General features: G+C 36.9%; 2 protein-coding genes across 2 annotated transcripts in view; both read right to left on the bottom strand.

The window, feature by feature from the left end:
• LOC137667504 (titin-like) overlaps window positions 1-16,315 on the bottom strand; it is a 245,020-nt gene that overhangs the window by 202,774 nt on the left and 25,931 nt on the right. The window contains 18 exon segments of the mRNA XM_068408322.1: window positions 829-885; window positions 5,166-5,354; window positions 7,538-7,663; window positions 7,762-8,046; window positions 8,596-8,827; window positions 9,030-9,195; window positions 9,285-9,426; window positions 9,513-9,773; window positions 10,218-10,478; window positions 10,644-10,904; window positions 10,997-11,260; window positions 11,729-11,989; window positions 12,530-12,790; window positions 12,889-13,152; window positions 13,245-13,517; window positions 13,671-13,937; window positions 14,211-14,492; window positions 14,599-16,289. Coding sequence (XP_068264423.1) covers window positions 829-885; window positions 5,166-5,354; window positions 7,538-7,663; window positions 7,762-8,046; window positions 8,596-8,827; window positions 9,030-9,195; window positions 9,285-9,426; window positions 9,513-9,773; window positions 10,218-10,478; window positions 10,644-10,904; window positions 10,997-11,260; window positions 11,729-11,989; window positions 12,530-12,790; window positions 12,889-13,152; window positions 13,245-13,517; window positions 13,671-13,937; window positions 14,211-14,492; window positions 14,599-16,289 — 5,543 coding nt within the window.
• Window positions 892-4,908, bottom strand: LOC137667303 (striated muscle preferentially expressed protein kinase-like). Its single transcript, XM_068408005.1, has 4 exons — window positions 4,882-4,908; window positions 4,099-4,492; window positions 2,930-3,505; window positions 892-1,828 (listed from the first exon to the last, which is right to left on the bottom strand). The coding sequence occupies exons 1-4, from the start codon at window positions 4,906-4,908 to the stop codon at window positions 1,215-1,217; spliced, it is 1,611 nt and encodes a 536-aa protein (XP_068264106.1). The 3' UTR covers window positions 892-1,214.

The following is a 16,315-nucleotide window of genomic DNA, read 5'->3' as shown; positions in this document are numbered from 1 at the left end:
TTTCAAAATAACACGTTCTTCTGCGTGTATGTTTTTGCTGCCTGGAAAAGCTGTATGTCTTTGAGTGGCAAAGAAGAAAATCTTACCTGACTTGCAGACAGTAGAATAAACGCCCTTTCTGACCCTTCTGTTTGTAGATTAAATGTTCAAACAATTGAGAAAAATATTTTGAAAGATATTAAAAAAAAGTAAGCAATTAGCTAACATGAAATGAGAAGGCGTTTATTCGAACTAATACAGCCACTAACTTCACAATGTTATGCACAGGGAGAAAAGCAAGCAACATGAACCACATATGCTATCTGCAAGCCAGGGTAAGAGATGTATAATGATGAATTAATGTATGTAAAAAAAGTGCAAGGAATCAATGGGAATGTGTAACTTTCACATATCCTAAACAAATGCTTTCTAGTACACTTCGTCCATCCAATAGTGTCCACTGAATTGATTAATGTTAGGTTGCTAACTTGTTTAAAAATAATATAATTAAGATTTGTATAACTTCCTTCTGAAGTAAACTATTCCATGCATTCAAAAGGAAATTGAACAAATAAAAGCTCTTTGAACAGCTGCAAAGCATGAAGTAAAAGTTAAGAATATGGCTGCAAAATTGTAAATTTGAAGTTTTAAACATATTTTAAAACTTAAATAACCTTATAATGCAGGTAACCCTTTGCATATCAAAACAAACATGCAACATGTTCCAATCTGCTCTAAAATGTGTCTTTCTTTCCCCATCAGATGCTACATGTAAGCAGATAAAAGCTTTTCACAATGTTACTAATTAATGGTACTAATTATTCAGTGTAACATCATTGGTGACTGTACCTTTCACTTCCATTTCAACCTCTTCCTCTAGCTTCTCATGAATAATTTTTTCAGGAGCTAGAATAAAAAGACACAGATTTTTTGAGCTATAGCTGCTAAATATGCCAATCAACACTTTATGTAGTAAAAACATCCAATCTCTCTTGCAAATATACAGAAATTCACACATACATACACATAAGTGCATGCCAAACAGTTCAAACACTTGATAAATTTTGAGAACAGAGTAATCAAATGCTTTCAAACTTGTTCGCAATGTACACTTTTCTATAAGATTCGCTTTCTTTTTTGCAGGGTGGGGGAAAGTTTCTAATGTAACATGCCTTTATCATGCCTTAAATATCTGAAGAAAACATTCAACAATCCACAGACTAATGAGATGCTTCTCATTCTTTATCATCGCCCAGGGAATGAATGTACTGGAATGAAATGATGCTATGCACGAGGAATTGACATTTGGAAGGAACATGCAGTTGCCAACCTGTCACTCTCAGATGGGTGCTGCACTCGGCTTGTCCTGCAGGGTTAACTATTCTGCACTTGTATATACCCTTGTGGTTCTGACCAACTTTCAACAATCTTAAACTGCACAGTGGCCCATCATGTTTTAAGGAACACAATGCAGACTCCTCAACTATTAGCTGATTGCACAGCCAGACCACGCAAGGTGTAGGCACACCCTTTATTATACAAAAGAGTAACACATCATCTCCTTCTTTTACAGTGGTTTCTGAAGGCAGAGTTTCAAGAAACTCTGGTGCTTTGGCATCAGTTTCTGTGATGTCTTCACATGGCACAACATCAGGATAGTAGACTCTGTTTCTTTGCTTCTCAGTTTCGTATGGTCTTTGGGATGTAGATATAAACAAGCTCGAGGTTTTCTTGGAAGATTCTTGCTTAACTTCAGATGCTTTAAACTGACAATCTTTGGCTGCTTTAAAGCTTTTAGTATCTGACTCAAGGGTAATTTTTGTTACTGCTTTGGCTTGTGCTTCTTTTGCTAGGTAAGAATAAAGTCAGGAAAAGGATTAGGTCAGATGCTTTGCAGGAATAAAAAATATCCTTATACTTAGGGGGAAAAAACCCAGTAATTAGTATTGAAAGAATGCCCAGCATATTAGTGCTACAACAATGCTATTAAACATGAGTGATTACACATTTAAGAGCTCTATTCCTGATGGGTTAATTCTAGGTACCAGTTAAGCCTATTGGACTTTGATGGGACTAAGACTTGGTCTGTAATGTTTAATACAAGCATATCTTTACTTTTAATTGAGAGCCTCAATTTAGAAAGTAGCAGCAGAAGATTATTTAAAGTGCTTTGCACAGCTCAAGAGTGAAGAAAGAAACTTCAATATCTAAGAGCCAAATCAACAGGGTCAATGTCTTCCTCATTATTCATCTTAGTTTTCTGCTCTTGATTCCTTTGAGCTCAGCAGAAATACTGTCACCTGTCCAGTGTGGTGACAATACATTTTTGGGTCTTCACTAGTGGTCACACTACTACTATCTTAATATGCCAATGTCAAGAAGAAGTGGAAGGAGTCTTAGCAAAAATAAATACTTATATCTCAGGGAGAGTGAAGGGTAGAAGACAATTCATTAGTGCAGTAATACAATACTTGCACCCTTAAACCTTTCGGGTACCTATATTGCCAACCTTGGAATTGGAACCTTGGGTTTATTGGAAACAAGTTGGACCCATAGAGTTTGAAATGACCAAGTATCTAGTTCAGCATTGCTTATCTGACATTATTATCTTGATTCCTTAAACTCCAGCTTCAGGAATTCTCAAAATGTAAAAATTCCTACCAGCTTATTTTGCTTTACATCTCACTGCATATAATGAAGGATATGAGGAATAAAAAGCCTCAGACATCTGTGACTTGCTGGGAAGAAGCATGAAGTTACAATATCAAGTTTCTGGTACTGCACGTCACTTATGAATAGAGCTGTAAATGTGGAGGAAAAACAACCGCAAAGCATTATTACTAGAGCTTTCTCAATTAAATACTGATAATAAAGGAAATATGAGTGAGCTGTAGGCAGTGATAATGAAGTTGCAAAAGGTAAGTCATAATGTTAAAAGTCAGATAACCACCTTTGACTGTTAGTATTGCAGCAGTTGTTGTCCTTCCGTAATCATTATATACAGTACAACTGTACAGTCCTTGATCTGTCAGCTGGACATTTAGGATTGTGAGCAGCAGAACACTTCCATTTTGTGATATCTTCAATTTTTCAGACACTTCTATCCTTTCACCGTCATGGGTCCAAAGAACATCAGAGAAGAATTCATTTTCTAAGCCACATATGAACTGAGCAGTGTCACCGTATTTCACAGTTAGGTCTCTGAGCTTCAAGAGAATCTTTGGAGGGACATCCTTTATTTCCTCAGCATTGGCCAGAGAGATCCTGGTGCTCTGAGATGTTTGGGAAAGAATTGTGTGTATGGCTTCCATTTCTTCAACTGATGTAGCTTTCATGGTCAAACTTTCTGATATGCTTTCAAAAACCTGTTCACCCATTTCCTGTGATGGATGTTGCACTGATTTAAATTCTTTTTGATAAGTTTTAATGTTCTTTGCGAGAGGAGCAACATGAAGTTCTGATATAGCCTGTGACCGGATAGACTCTTTTACATCTTTCCCAGAACTTTGCCTATCTAGGACTCGCACTGTGTAATCAAGTAACAAAAATAACAATATTAGTATCTCAAGAACTTTAATGGTCCATGCTCTGAACAAAATCAAACAGCATGGAGGATGAAAATGAATGATCTTCATTTGAAAACTCAGCATGCCAGATGTACTACGCTCTTGACACAAAGATTATCTGTTCACATATATGAATGACAAGTGATGCCTAAGCTAGTCATGCAGTTGATATACAGTTCATGCTTGTCTCTTCTTTCACTGAAGTATAGGAAACTTATTATGAAGCTCTTTAAGGAGGTATTTTCTTATTTTTTTTTCCTACAGGATAGTGCAAAATACCTCAGTCAATGCTATACAGATCACTTAATTACTTGTTTTTAAAATCCGAATGCCTTTGTTAAAATGATTCTATTCTTTGACCTATATCAAGATACAAATTTGCAATTTTCCAGATGTTACAGCTTAAACAGAAGAAATGAGAGTGTCTGGGTTACAGAGGGTAGGTACTACTAACAGTAGCTGGTAAAGAAAAGGTGTGAAACAAGGAAAGAACATTATTAAAAGTGTGGTATACAACAAACTGAATCCCTTTGAAGTAAAAATGGGGCTTTACCTTCTGCAGTCACTGTAAGTGTAGCTGTACAAGTTGTTTCTCCAGCACTATTTCTTGCCTTGCAAGAGTATTGGCCAGCATGTTCTGAGAAAGCATCTACTATTATCAGTATAGCTGTGCCTGTAGACTCATCAAAGTGGAAAACTAAGTCTTTTGTTGGCAACATGAGTTGTTGATTATGAAACCACTGGATTTTTGGTTTGGGCATGCCAGAGACTCTAGCTTTAAATCTGACTGATTCCCCGCTGCATACCCTGCAGCTTGAAATAGGCTGGATAAAGGTGGGCCTTTGGCCAATAGACTCCTCCTTAAGTGAAACAGATGAAGAAACATGCCAAAGGGACTCTGATGTAACTTCTTCAACCTTTTTAAATCCTGAAAAGAAGCATGCCAACTTTTAATTTCTTACCCTACACTCCAATAAATTTTCTCTCTCATTTAAGATTATTTTTTTTCCTAACTTACAACTTAACAGCATGAATTATTCTAATTCATCATTTATAAAATCTGTTGCAAAAAGAAAACAAAATATTTATGGTTAAATAATATCAAGGACAATATAGAACTTAAATAGCAAATTCTCCAGACAATATTTCTGCTCTAAAACTTTGGTCAATGTTTCATCAATTCATATGAATGTAAACTGTTTCTTTTCAGCTGCCCAAGTACGAGGTACACACCTCTATTTAACGTGTTTTCCAACGCTTTCAAAGTAATCTATTTCATACAAAAACTCTCACTAGATTCTCCTCATAGTCAAATCAAAGAATATAAGCAAAGCACTTCCATTAGAAAGAAGGTTTCTACCATGTTTGGTGCATGACAGATTCTAATGTGGGACAGAATGAAAAGGTGAGGTGCATGGAACATTGAAAAATTGTGAAAAGTTTTCCTGTGCATGACCTGTATTTTGGAGACATAAATGTATGCTGTGGACATTGTAAATGGTAGCAATTAATTGAGTTAAAAGACAACATGACAGACAGTGACTCACATATAATCATCAGTGTATATTTAGTATTGGAACATGACCTAAACAAAACATCTTCTTTAATTGCACACTGTACCTTCTAACTTCAAGGTAGCAGTGCTTGTCACTTGGCCTACAGAATTACTAGCCACAAAGGTATAGATTCCTTCATCCTCTGGATAAGCCTCAGCAATCTCCAGCTGGTAAGTGTCTTCAAACTGAGTCATTCTAAAAAACCGCGACGGCTTGATCTCTCTCTCTTTGCTGTACCAAGAGACTTTCAGATCTGCTCAAGCAACAGAAAGAAGAAAAAAATGTGTAAGTTATGATATTAGACTAGTAAGTAAACACTATTTTTATATTTACATCTGTCAGAAATCTTAACCTCAAGTACCTTTTTTTAAGTTTAAATGTGCTTTGCATTACTTTTGTAATGTATGATCAGTGAAAAGTGGCCTGCTTGTTGCTTTAAGTTTTGATTTCTCCATTGAAAATACTTTTATGGGAAAACTGATTCTGGTGCTGCTATATTCCTGAGTAAAAATAGTTTTTCTTTTCCCCTCTTAATGTATAAATTTAAAAATATTTTGCTACTACTAAAATCAGAGAGTCTCATTTTTAAAAAGAGATTCTGCTACAATTGCCTCATTAAACAGGCTATAAAATCACTAGGTTGAGCTGATCAGGTGAAAGAAATTAAAATGGAATATCCTTTTGCTAAGGACAGTACCTTGCCTCTTTTTGTTGCAAATATTACAAGTTTTACACCTCATATTTCTCAAGAAAGATCCTGTCCTTGTACCTTTGTAAAATTCCTATATAAAATGTTGTGTCACTTGACTTGTATAGATTCTTGTAGACTTGGGAAAGGACTGCAGCAGACTTTAACGTTGCCTTTCCACCTGGCACTATATTACATCACAAATCAAATGTTTTCACACAAATAGTGTGGTATTACTGTAATCAGAAGAAAGAGACAGTGTTTTCAATAGCCAGCTGCATAGTGTGCACTGTTAAATAACTGTATTTGCAATCATGTATTACCTAATGTAATATAAAAGTTTTTCACAACACAAGTGAGAGTTATGCAAATCCATTTGGATACAGCGTTCGATAAAGGAAATTTTCGAAAAATTTCTTCATTGAAAGGGTTATCAAACATTGGAACAGGCTGCCCAGGGAAGTGGTTGAGTCATCATCCCTGAAGGTATTTAAAAAATGTGTAGATGTGGCACTTGGGGGCATGGTTTAGTGATGGACTTGGCAGTGCTAGGTTTACGGGTAGACTTGAAGATCTTAAAGGTCTTTTCCAACCTAAACAATCCTATGATTCTGTGATTCTATGAAAGGAGACTTAGATGAAAGGATCCTTATGCTCTATGCTGTAAATGAAGCTTCCACATTCACATAAATACAGTTCTTGTAAAAAAAGTTACACTAGAATGCTTTGCACAGAAGGTAGGCCAGTCTTTCCAACATACATTTTCTGAGTTTTAGTACCACTTCTAAAGCAGAATCAGATTTGTTGTAAAGCTTTTTTTTTAAAAAAAAGGAGTTTGATTTCAAATTATGGAAATACAAATTACATATATTTGCATATATATGTATATTACAAATTTTATGTGGATTTTTACACAGCTATCACTCAGGATTATTTTTAAATTTGGAGCTTTACTTCTCTTTAAATAATTGTAAATTCTTTGGGATTGGAAGTGGATCTTATTCTACAGTTTACCGTATGAATATTTTATTACTAGTCATACATACTCAAGGCCACTTATTGAAGTGAGGAAAGGTAGCTTTATTTGGTTTTGTGTTAACTTGGAAAGAATTATTTTAATTGTAGAATGATATTCTATGTAACTAAAACTAGTAAACTTATTTAAGGAAAATCTGCACTTGAAAAGACAGTGAGCAAACGCCTTTTTTATGCTAGGAAAAAGAATGCAATTGCAGTTTACAGTTTGCAGCGTAATACGAGATACTTAGGCATATTAGGATAAAAGTTGAAGCACAGTTTCAGTCTGTTTACTTAGTTAATTGACATGACACTGTGTGTCATCAGAAACTTCATCATCTTCATTTAACATGATAATGCTTTTCCACCACGATACTCCGCGTTTTGAAACTCTGCATTTTACTCACTGACAGTTTTCCAACATCAGTTAGCATTTCAAATGCTGAGAAGTTTCCAAAGCCAATTTTTTTGAAACAGACTTTCTCTAAACTATAAACCATAAACTATCATGTTTATGATAGTTTATAACTTCCATGCTTGATAATATCTTTGACATAGGACTTGCTTAACTGATAGTTGTCAGTGAGCAATGCTTTGCTGTGTGCATATATCAAACAACTGTGCTTCTAGGGAAAGGATGATTCCAGCACATATACTGTTGCATTTTTTTCTGAATTCAAGACAAAAAATTGTGATAGATGAAAAGATGTACAGGATTTCATTAAACCCACCTGTCCCTGTAACTCTGCACTGAAAACGAGCAGACTGTCCCTCAGACGTAACAGCATCACGTAATGGTATTATGACAGCAGGTGGATACACTGGCACTTCTAGCTCAGGAGAAACAACTTCTGGGACTAAAGAATAAGAAAAAGAAGTAATTTTTAAAGATGAAGGTCACACACATGTTGACAATCTCATTTCACAGACATTGCTATGAGCACGGGAAACTCACTTTCCACTGAAAGTGAAGCTGAAGTTCTAGCAACTCCGTAGTCATTTTTTGCTTCACAGGTGTACACTGCTGCATCTTCAGGGAAAGTTTCAATCAGCAATAGAGTATATTCTTGTGCGTCATGAAGAAATTTGCACTTGAAACCTGGAGAAAGCTGTTGATCATCTTTGTACCAGGAAATTTTGGGCTGGGGTTTGCCTGATATCATAGCACAGAAGCGGGCAGGTTTGCCAGACTCCACAGTGGTTGGCTCTAGCTCCTGAATAATCTGGGGTGGCTCTGGAGCTGCAAATTTGGGGGGGGAGGGGACAAAGAAAGAGAGAGAGAAATCTCATCATTGATATTTATCAAGGCTTCAAAAATATTAGCAAGGAATCTTTTTTTTTTTTAAAATCTTAATATTCCCAATCTTGCATGCCCATGAAAATATGCCCTTTTCCTTGATACAGGGGGAATGATCTAGCAGCACATGCCTTAACATAATTAGCTGTGTTGGTATAAGTGTTTTCTGGCAAAAGGTGTCCAAGAATTGTTAGGTTGATCCCTCTGGCAAGGCATATTTTTCCATATGAACAAATTAGTTTTATTTGGACTTGAGAATTTCCTGGTCTAAATAAATACAGTAGGAAAAAGAACTGCTATAGCATTTTCATCAGCTAGCCAGCTATTTCAGTAGAGCAAGAAACATCCATGTACATGAGGATTTTGGTAATGTTCCAGACATAAGATTCTCTTTGGATTTTTTTTTTTTTTAACTTTCAGAGTTAGAATATAGAAATCAGAAAAATGCAGGGTAATAAATACAGTCAAAGCATTGTTTGTGGAGACACATACCATTCACATAGAGAACAACAGAACTCCTATTCCGTCCTGCAACAAAAGTATATTCTCCAGCGTCAGAGTAAGTGGTTTCAAAGATGGTCATTCGATGAACTCTCCTTTCCACCATGTAACTGTATCTTTCCTCATATTGGAAGTTGATCTCAATACCGTCCTTGTACCACTGTGGTTCAATGTCATCTTCATTGACTTCAAATTCAATTTCAGCTCTTTGTCTTTGAATGACCTTAAAACAAATAGAATAAATATTAGAAATAGCATTTATTTTTACAGATTGTCCCCACATTTCAGTTTCACAGAAGGCCCTGACCTTATGATTACAGATTTTTGTGTTAGGACTGTTGCTGGTTAGACATTGTTGCTCTTCCTTTGCATTATTCTTTGAGTGACAAAGTTATGAAATATTTATTCTTCTGTATAAGCCATACCTGAATATCTTTACGGACGCTTCTGATACGAATGTCACGACCTTCCACTACCAAATTAGCACTGGATGTGTTTCCACCTGCTACTACAGTGTACTGACCAGCATCAGACATTCTTGTGGAAGGAATGATGAGACGATGGACATATTTCTCTCTCTGAATTTTCATCCTAGGGACATCAGAAAAGAAAACAAGCAAGTTACTTCCTGGGGGAAAATACATAACAGAAGTCAATATGGTATAAAAGCAATCATTTACCTGTCACCAATCTGGAGTTCTTGTCCATCCTTCATCCACTGGACCTGAATGTCAGGTTCTGAAATTTCACATTCAAAAATAGCCCTCTTCTTCTCCACAACTTTGATGTCTTTAATATGCTTCCTAAATTCAATGTGACGAGCTAGGACAAAAAAAAGTAGAGTGAGTTCAACAATGATATTTAAGCCACGAGAAGTCACTAAATATACAAATCAAGAGGACAAATACCTTCCACATATAAAGTGGCTGATGAAGCTGCTTTTCCAGCAACAAAAGTGTATTCTGCAGCATCACCAAAATGCACATTCCTTATGGAGAGGGAGTGTGTGAGCTTCTTTGTTCTTATCTGGCATTTATCAGTTGATTTTATTTCTACCCCATTCTTTAGCCATTTATATGAGATACCTTCATAGTTAACAGTAACTTCAAATGTTATTGTATCTTTCTCTTCAGCATTGATGTCTTCTAGCATGGAGGTAATTAAGATGGCTAAAAGAAAAGAAACGGACATGGTTTGGGGTTTTTTGTTTTGTTTCGATTTATCTTAAACACATGTTAACTGGATCAGAGATGTTTAAAACTATTTAAGACAGATTCTGATTTTTGGTAATATTAAAAGGAAGGCTCTGTGTGCAGAATCAATACTACAATTAAATCTCCCAAAACTTCTGAATAACATAGGAATTCAAATTCTGTCTCCTATGGTGACTTGGCATTTAGGCATATTGGCTTAAACAGAAGAATCCAGGATCTGACTTTGAAGTTCACCACTTCTAGATCTCTCTTAAAAATGAAATTGAGGCTGTTTAGGGTTATTTGCAAATACCTCTACAACAGTGCTGGTTTTGTCTGAATTGCACCAAGTGCATGTACTAACACAAACTCTACTATTGGTAACTGTAAAATATTCTGGTTAATTTTATTTTTACTTACGTTTTACAGTCAGAGTTGCACTGACTCTGTCATTTCCACAGACGAATGTGTATTCTGCAGAATCTTCACTGCTTGTGTTCATGATATTGAGCTGATGGAGTTTCCCCTGGACCACTATTTTGAACTTTTCACTCATTTCAATCTCCACACCATTTTTCAACCAGACAGCAGGCACATTGAAATGAGAAACTTCACATTGAAAAGAGGCAGTTTTGGTCTCAGGGATCTCAATATTTTTCATGGTCTTTGTGATGTGTATGGCTAAGAGGGAAAAAAAAAAGACAAAAGGATTTTTTAAAAGTCTGTATGTGTGCAAGACTGCAAAAAAATAAGGGTAACGGGCTATGGAGTGTCAGGTCAAGCTGTTCAACATGAGTTGGAGTAGCAATTCATGTAATTACTTTCTTACAAACTTACAATACTTACTTTCCACAAACAGTTTTGCTTTACACTCAATTTGCCCAACAAGAGCTGTGTATTCCCCAGCATCAGCAGGAGATATGTTGTGCAGCATAAGCTTATGAACTTTCCTTTGAGAGATCATCTTGTATTTATCACTTTGTTTAAGCTCAACATTTTTGTGGAACCATCGGACTGGTACAGTATCATGTGATACACTCAGTTCAAAGGAGACAACAGCATTTTCCAAGGCAGTCACATCCTTTGGCTTTTTGATGATCTTGACAGCTTGAGGAAAAAAGTTAGCAAGATTCAGCAGTGTGTTTGATTTGAATTTCAAACCACACATGAAAGCAAATATTCAAACCAGATTGACTTACTTTCCACGTGAAGTCTGGCATTTGCTCCTATCTTTCCAAGCTTAAAGCTATAAACAGACTCATCAGTGACAACACAGTGTTTGATTTTCAGTGTGTGAACAGTTCCTTTCACTGAAATTTCATATTTGTCATTTGATTCAAGTTCAACACCATTTTTAATCCACAGAGCTCCTTTCACATCAGGGTGGGTCAGTTCTACACTGAAAACTGCCTCCTGTGTTTCTGTTACAGTCAAGTTCTTTAGTGTCTTCTTTATCTTAACAGCTAGGGGAAAAACAAGAAAAAAGAAACTTGACAAAACAGACCAAAAATATAACAACCTTAATAAAACCAAATGATAGTGCTCCGTTTTAAAATCTAGCATGTACATATTGATTTATACAGTTTCTGACGAAGTGGTGTGCTTGGAACACAAAAAGGAACATTTACTTGTAGCACCCATGAGAAACAGATTCTTTTATTTGATTTTACTACACAACTTGCAAAGAGCGAATTTCTACTTGCTACCAGTACCTTGAATAAAATGTGTGTGTTTTTATTAAAGTACCATGCTAAATTCCAAACACGGAGACTCCAAAATACAGTAAGTTTGCTACCTCAGAAAGTATATAATATAAAAATATTTTCAAAAAATGAAGCAAAATATGCTTCTATCTTAGGGCATGATCCAAGATGAAATGAGTGATGTGGACTGAGTCTTAAAGACAACAGTTAGTTACAAAAAATACTGACCTTCGACCTTCAGTTTGGCAGATGTCTTTGAACTTGCTATTTCATAGCTATATTCACCCATATCATCCAGTTTTGTGACAGGGATATTGAGTCTTCTCTTTACGCCATCAGATTCAGCACGGTACTGATCTGTCATAGGTAATGGTCTACCATTTTTTAGCCACTGGCCATCTGATTCAGGATTTGCCACCTCACATTCAAAAACAGCTGTCTGGGACTCAGCCACAGTCAGGTCAGTGAGAGGCTTTGAAATGGCACCACCTGTTGGGAAGCAAAAGCACAGGTTTTTGTTGTGCTGCTGTTCAACTTTCCCCCATACGGAAATGCAACCATGTGAAAAGTTGATGCTGGAATTCTTTGCCCTAATTTGCAGCATGCCCATAGACATTCTGAGTTCTATGAAAAATCAAGAATAGAATGTGACCTGAACATCACAAAAAGATGTTTCTTACTTCTATCCTAGTTATTTCCATTTATTATTTTTATTATCAGCACAGGTATACTGAACATTCAAGACAAAAATTTCTTTTTTACATTAATTACATCAAAAGCGTACTACAGGATTCCACACTATGGCTCTGACTTAGCAAAACATATAAGATTTTACTTAAAAGCTTTGTTGAATTCAAATTATACCAATCACAAAAAAAGGGGAAGAGCAAGGAGAACATAGAAAAAAAGATAAATTGAACACAAAAAAGTACAGAAACAGCACAATTGCTACAATTACAAAATATAGTACATTGAGTATTGTTTTTAAATCACAGTAAAATAAAGATCTTGGCCTTTAACCCTACTAACCTGCTACTGTAAGTTTTCCAGATGTTTTCTTCTCTCCAGCATAAAATACATATTCTCCTTCATCATCTTTCATCATCTTCAACACTGTCAATTTATATATTTTGCCGTGTGCTTCTATTTTATATTTAGGACCAGCCTTGACCTCCTGGCCTTTAAAATGCCAAATTACATCAATCCCTGAATGGGAGAGCTCGACCTCAAAGGACACATTCTGTGTTTCAGTGCAGGTGATGTCATGAAGACCTCTAATAATCTGAATTTCTATTAAAAAATATATTACAAATATATTAGTTGCTTCCACAGTTTTGTATTTAAAGAAATAATTTCACAAAGAACTGTGCCTCTTAAAGGAAACCTACTTTCAACTGTGACATTGCAACTTGTTTCAACTTTGCCAACCATTAGCTTATAACGTCCTTCATCTGATGCATGGGTTCTGGTGAGCACTAGTCTCTGTTTAGTGCCTTTACATACAGCTTGTACACGCTCATCAGGCTTTATCTGATGGTCATTTAGGTACCATTTGGAGGAAGACACATCAGGTGCTGAAACTTTGCATTCAAGGATAGCTTTTGTTCCTTCAACTACATGAACATCTTTTAGAGGCACCATTATTTCCACACCTGTCAAGTTACAAAAATAGTCATCATGAAAAAAACTATACCTAAAAGACCCAAAAATCAAACACACCTTCAAAATCATGATATTGACTTACTGTACACTGTGATCCGTCCAGTGGTTGATAGTTCAAGACCAGGAACACTAAAAGAGTAAGTTCCGCTATCTTCCTTTGTTGCATCTTCTATCAGCAACATGTGTGACTGTTTATCCAACACAATGTGAATACGATCACTTGACTGAATTTCATGACCATCTTTCATCCAGACACCTTCCACATTTTCTAGGGAGACTTTAACCTCAAGTTGTACAATATCTCCCTCACAGACTTTTTGATCAGTAAGTCCTTGAAGAATAACCATGGGACGAGCTGTGGAATGAAATTAAGTTAATTAATCCTCATAACATATAAGCAGAATATTTAATATTAAGGCAGTATGGGATATAGTGATATAGCTATAATATATGCTATGGTATAGAAAATCTATAATGTTTAGACAATATAAGTATTAGAAATGCTTACGCTTCATCTTCAGTTTGCAGCGAGTCCTTTTTCCATCAACAACAAAGCTATACTCTCCTTGATCATCTTTATTAACATCTTTAATAGTGAGGATTTGGCGACCACGGCGGGATGCAATCACATATTTATGATTAGAAGTGAGTTCAACATCGCCATGATACCATTTCCCCTCCACATCTTCTGGGGAAACCTCGCATTCAAGTTCACCTGAGAAGGATTCTGGTACTTCAACATCCTCAAGTTCTTTAATGAACTCAACCACAGCACCTAGAGGCAAAAATAATTACATTCATGGATAAGCTTGATTAGATATCCCTGATGAAAACATTTCTTATTATATGAGCCTAAGAAAATTAATATATATACAGTGTAATGATTTTACATAAATATATCTCCAAACTTTCATACTAGATTCCGAGAATATGAAAGCAGCTTGAACACTTCTTAGAGTGTTAGACATCAGTTTAAATTGTTTTATTTCTTCCTGAAGCTGATTTCACTTTAAAAGTACTGCATGGTACTGAGCTGTAAGCTTCTTACCTTCAACAGTAAGCTTTGCAGTAGTTTTTATGGATTCGTCTTCTACCAGTGCACAGCTGTAGTCATCAGCATCATACATTTCAATTGCTAGTACAGAAAGAAAATGAGCCTTTCTGTCTGAGTGCATCCTGTATTTGTCTCCAGAATGAATCTCAATTCCATCCTTAAACCATTTCACTTTGACAAAGGGTTCTGAAGTCTCACATTCAAATGTTGCCATGGAGTCTCTCTCTTTAGCAACAATATCTTGTAACTTCTGGGTGTAGGTGATTAACTGCTTGGCTGCAAAGCAAAATGCAATGAATCAACAGTGCACTGGCCATGTAGACTTGACACACTTATGACAGTATGATAAGCAGTACAATAAAAGTAAGAGAATTTAAATTACCTTGTACTAACAGGAAAGCATGGCTAGAAGTTTCACCAGCTATATTGACTGCTTTCACCATGATGCTGGCAGAATCATCAGAAGTCACATCTCTGATGACTAATTCGCAAACATTGTCTTCAGGCCAGTACCAATACACACGATCAGTCCTTTCAATCTGCACACCATTTTTGAACCACTGGCACTCAGGATCTGGTTTTCCCACCACTCTCACACGGAAGTGTGCATCTGTCCCCTGGGCCACAGTCTGGCTTTGAATTCGTTCAAATATCTTGGGAGCCTCCATGCTTGGACTAAGCTCAACCTTCTCTGGTTTGAATGTTGGAATGGTGATTTTGCCTTCAGGAGGAAGCGCTTTCTTCTCTTCCTCTGGGATCTCTTTGGTCCAGTGAAGAAGTTCTTCTTTTGTCTTTTTTAACATTTCTTCATATGATTCATCCTTTTTGCGAGACTTAAGTTCCACAGCAGTGATGGCTTCATAATAGCCCTCTTCGGTCCTACGCTTGAATTTACTACGCAGCTCTTCAGATTCCTCTGAAAGCTTCTCATGAGTTATTCTTTCAGCCCTTTTCAGTTTCACCACTTCTTTCGTTGTTGCCTCTGCAGGTTTGTCTACCTTCTGTACCTCAAAGAGAAGTTTTCCAGGCTCTGTCACTACGGGCTCATGTTTGGGTTCAGGAGCACGACGAAGAACAGATCTGAAGTCTTCCCTCTGCTGGATCTCAAGTCTCACCTTATGTTCAATAAAGCCTTCTGGATTCTCTGCAGTGACTTTCACCTCTCCTGTGTCATACGATTTGCAGTCCACAATATCCAGGTAGTAGATTCCATCATAACGGAGTCTAAACCTTTTGCTCTTACGGATGAGCTGTCCATTGAGGTACCAGTTGACCTTGGGCAAAGGATAGCCAGTCACACGGCAGCGGAATCGTGCTGTTTCACCTTCCAGGACTCTTGCAGGTTCAGGAACCAAAACAAGTTCTGGTTTTTGTTTTTCCTTTTGGTCCACTGCAACTGCAGGAAGAGCACCCTCATGGGCCATTCTTTCTAACTCTTCAATTCGCTGCAGTCCCCTTCTGCCTTCTGGCAACTGAGATTCTTCCACAAGGCTTTTCTCATCCTTCACGATCAGAGTAGCGGATGTATGGTCTGTGCCATATTTGTTAGTTGCCCTGCAAGTGATCACTCCACTATCTCTGGAATATGCTACTCCATAGTCCAGGCTACAGTACCCAAACTCATTGATCATGCGGAGTCTGTTAGCTGCTTCCAAGGGTTTGCCATCATGCAACCACTCCACCACCATGGTTGGGTCACCAATTGGTGTAAGCCTGCACTCAAAGTGTGCTGGTCCAAATTGCTTGAGCCTTAAAGATGTGAGCTTCTTCTTAAAAAATGGTTTCTGTTGCTTTTCTTTGTCATAGAGATCTCCTTCCTCCCATTGCTCTTGACCATAACGCAAATGGAGAGGCTCTAACTCTGGTGCTGCAATCTCCTTGGCTTTGTAAGTTCCTTTTGGAATGATTAATCTCCTTTCTGGTTCAGGTTCTACATGTTCAACTTCAACATTTACTTTGCACCGAGTAGTGTCCCGCCCAGCTTTATTGATAGCAGTAGCAGTATACCATGCAGCATCTTGCCTGGCAGTAGATTCAATTTTAAGGGCAGCTGCCCCTTTGGCTCCCTCAATCCTGAAATATTAAAACAAATTTTTTAA

Source organism: Nyctibius grandis, chromosome 9 (genome assembly GCF_013368605.1).
Source record: "Nyctibius grandis isolate bNycGra1 chromosome 9, bNycGra1.pri, whole genome shotgun sequence".
Taxonomy (NCBI): domain Eukaryota; kingdom Metazoa; phylum Chordata; class Aves; order Nyctibiiformes; family Nyctibiidae; genus Nyctibius; species Nyctibius grandis.
The sequence above is the reverse complement of the archived record's forward strand: the minus strand, read 5'-3'. Positions and strand labels throughout refer to the sequence as shown.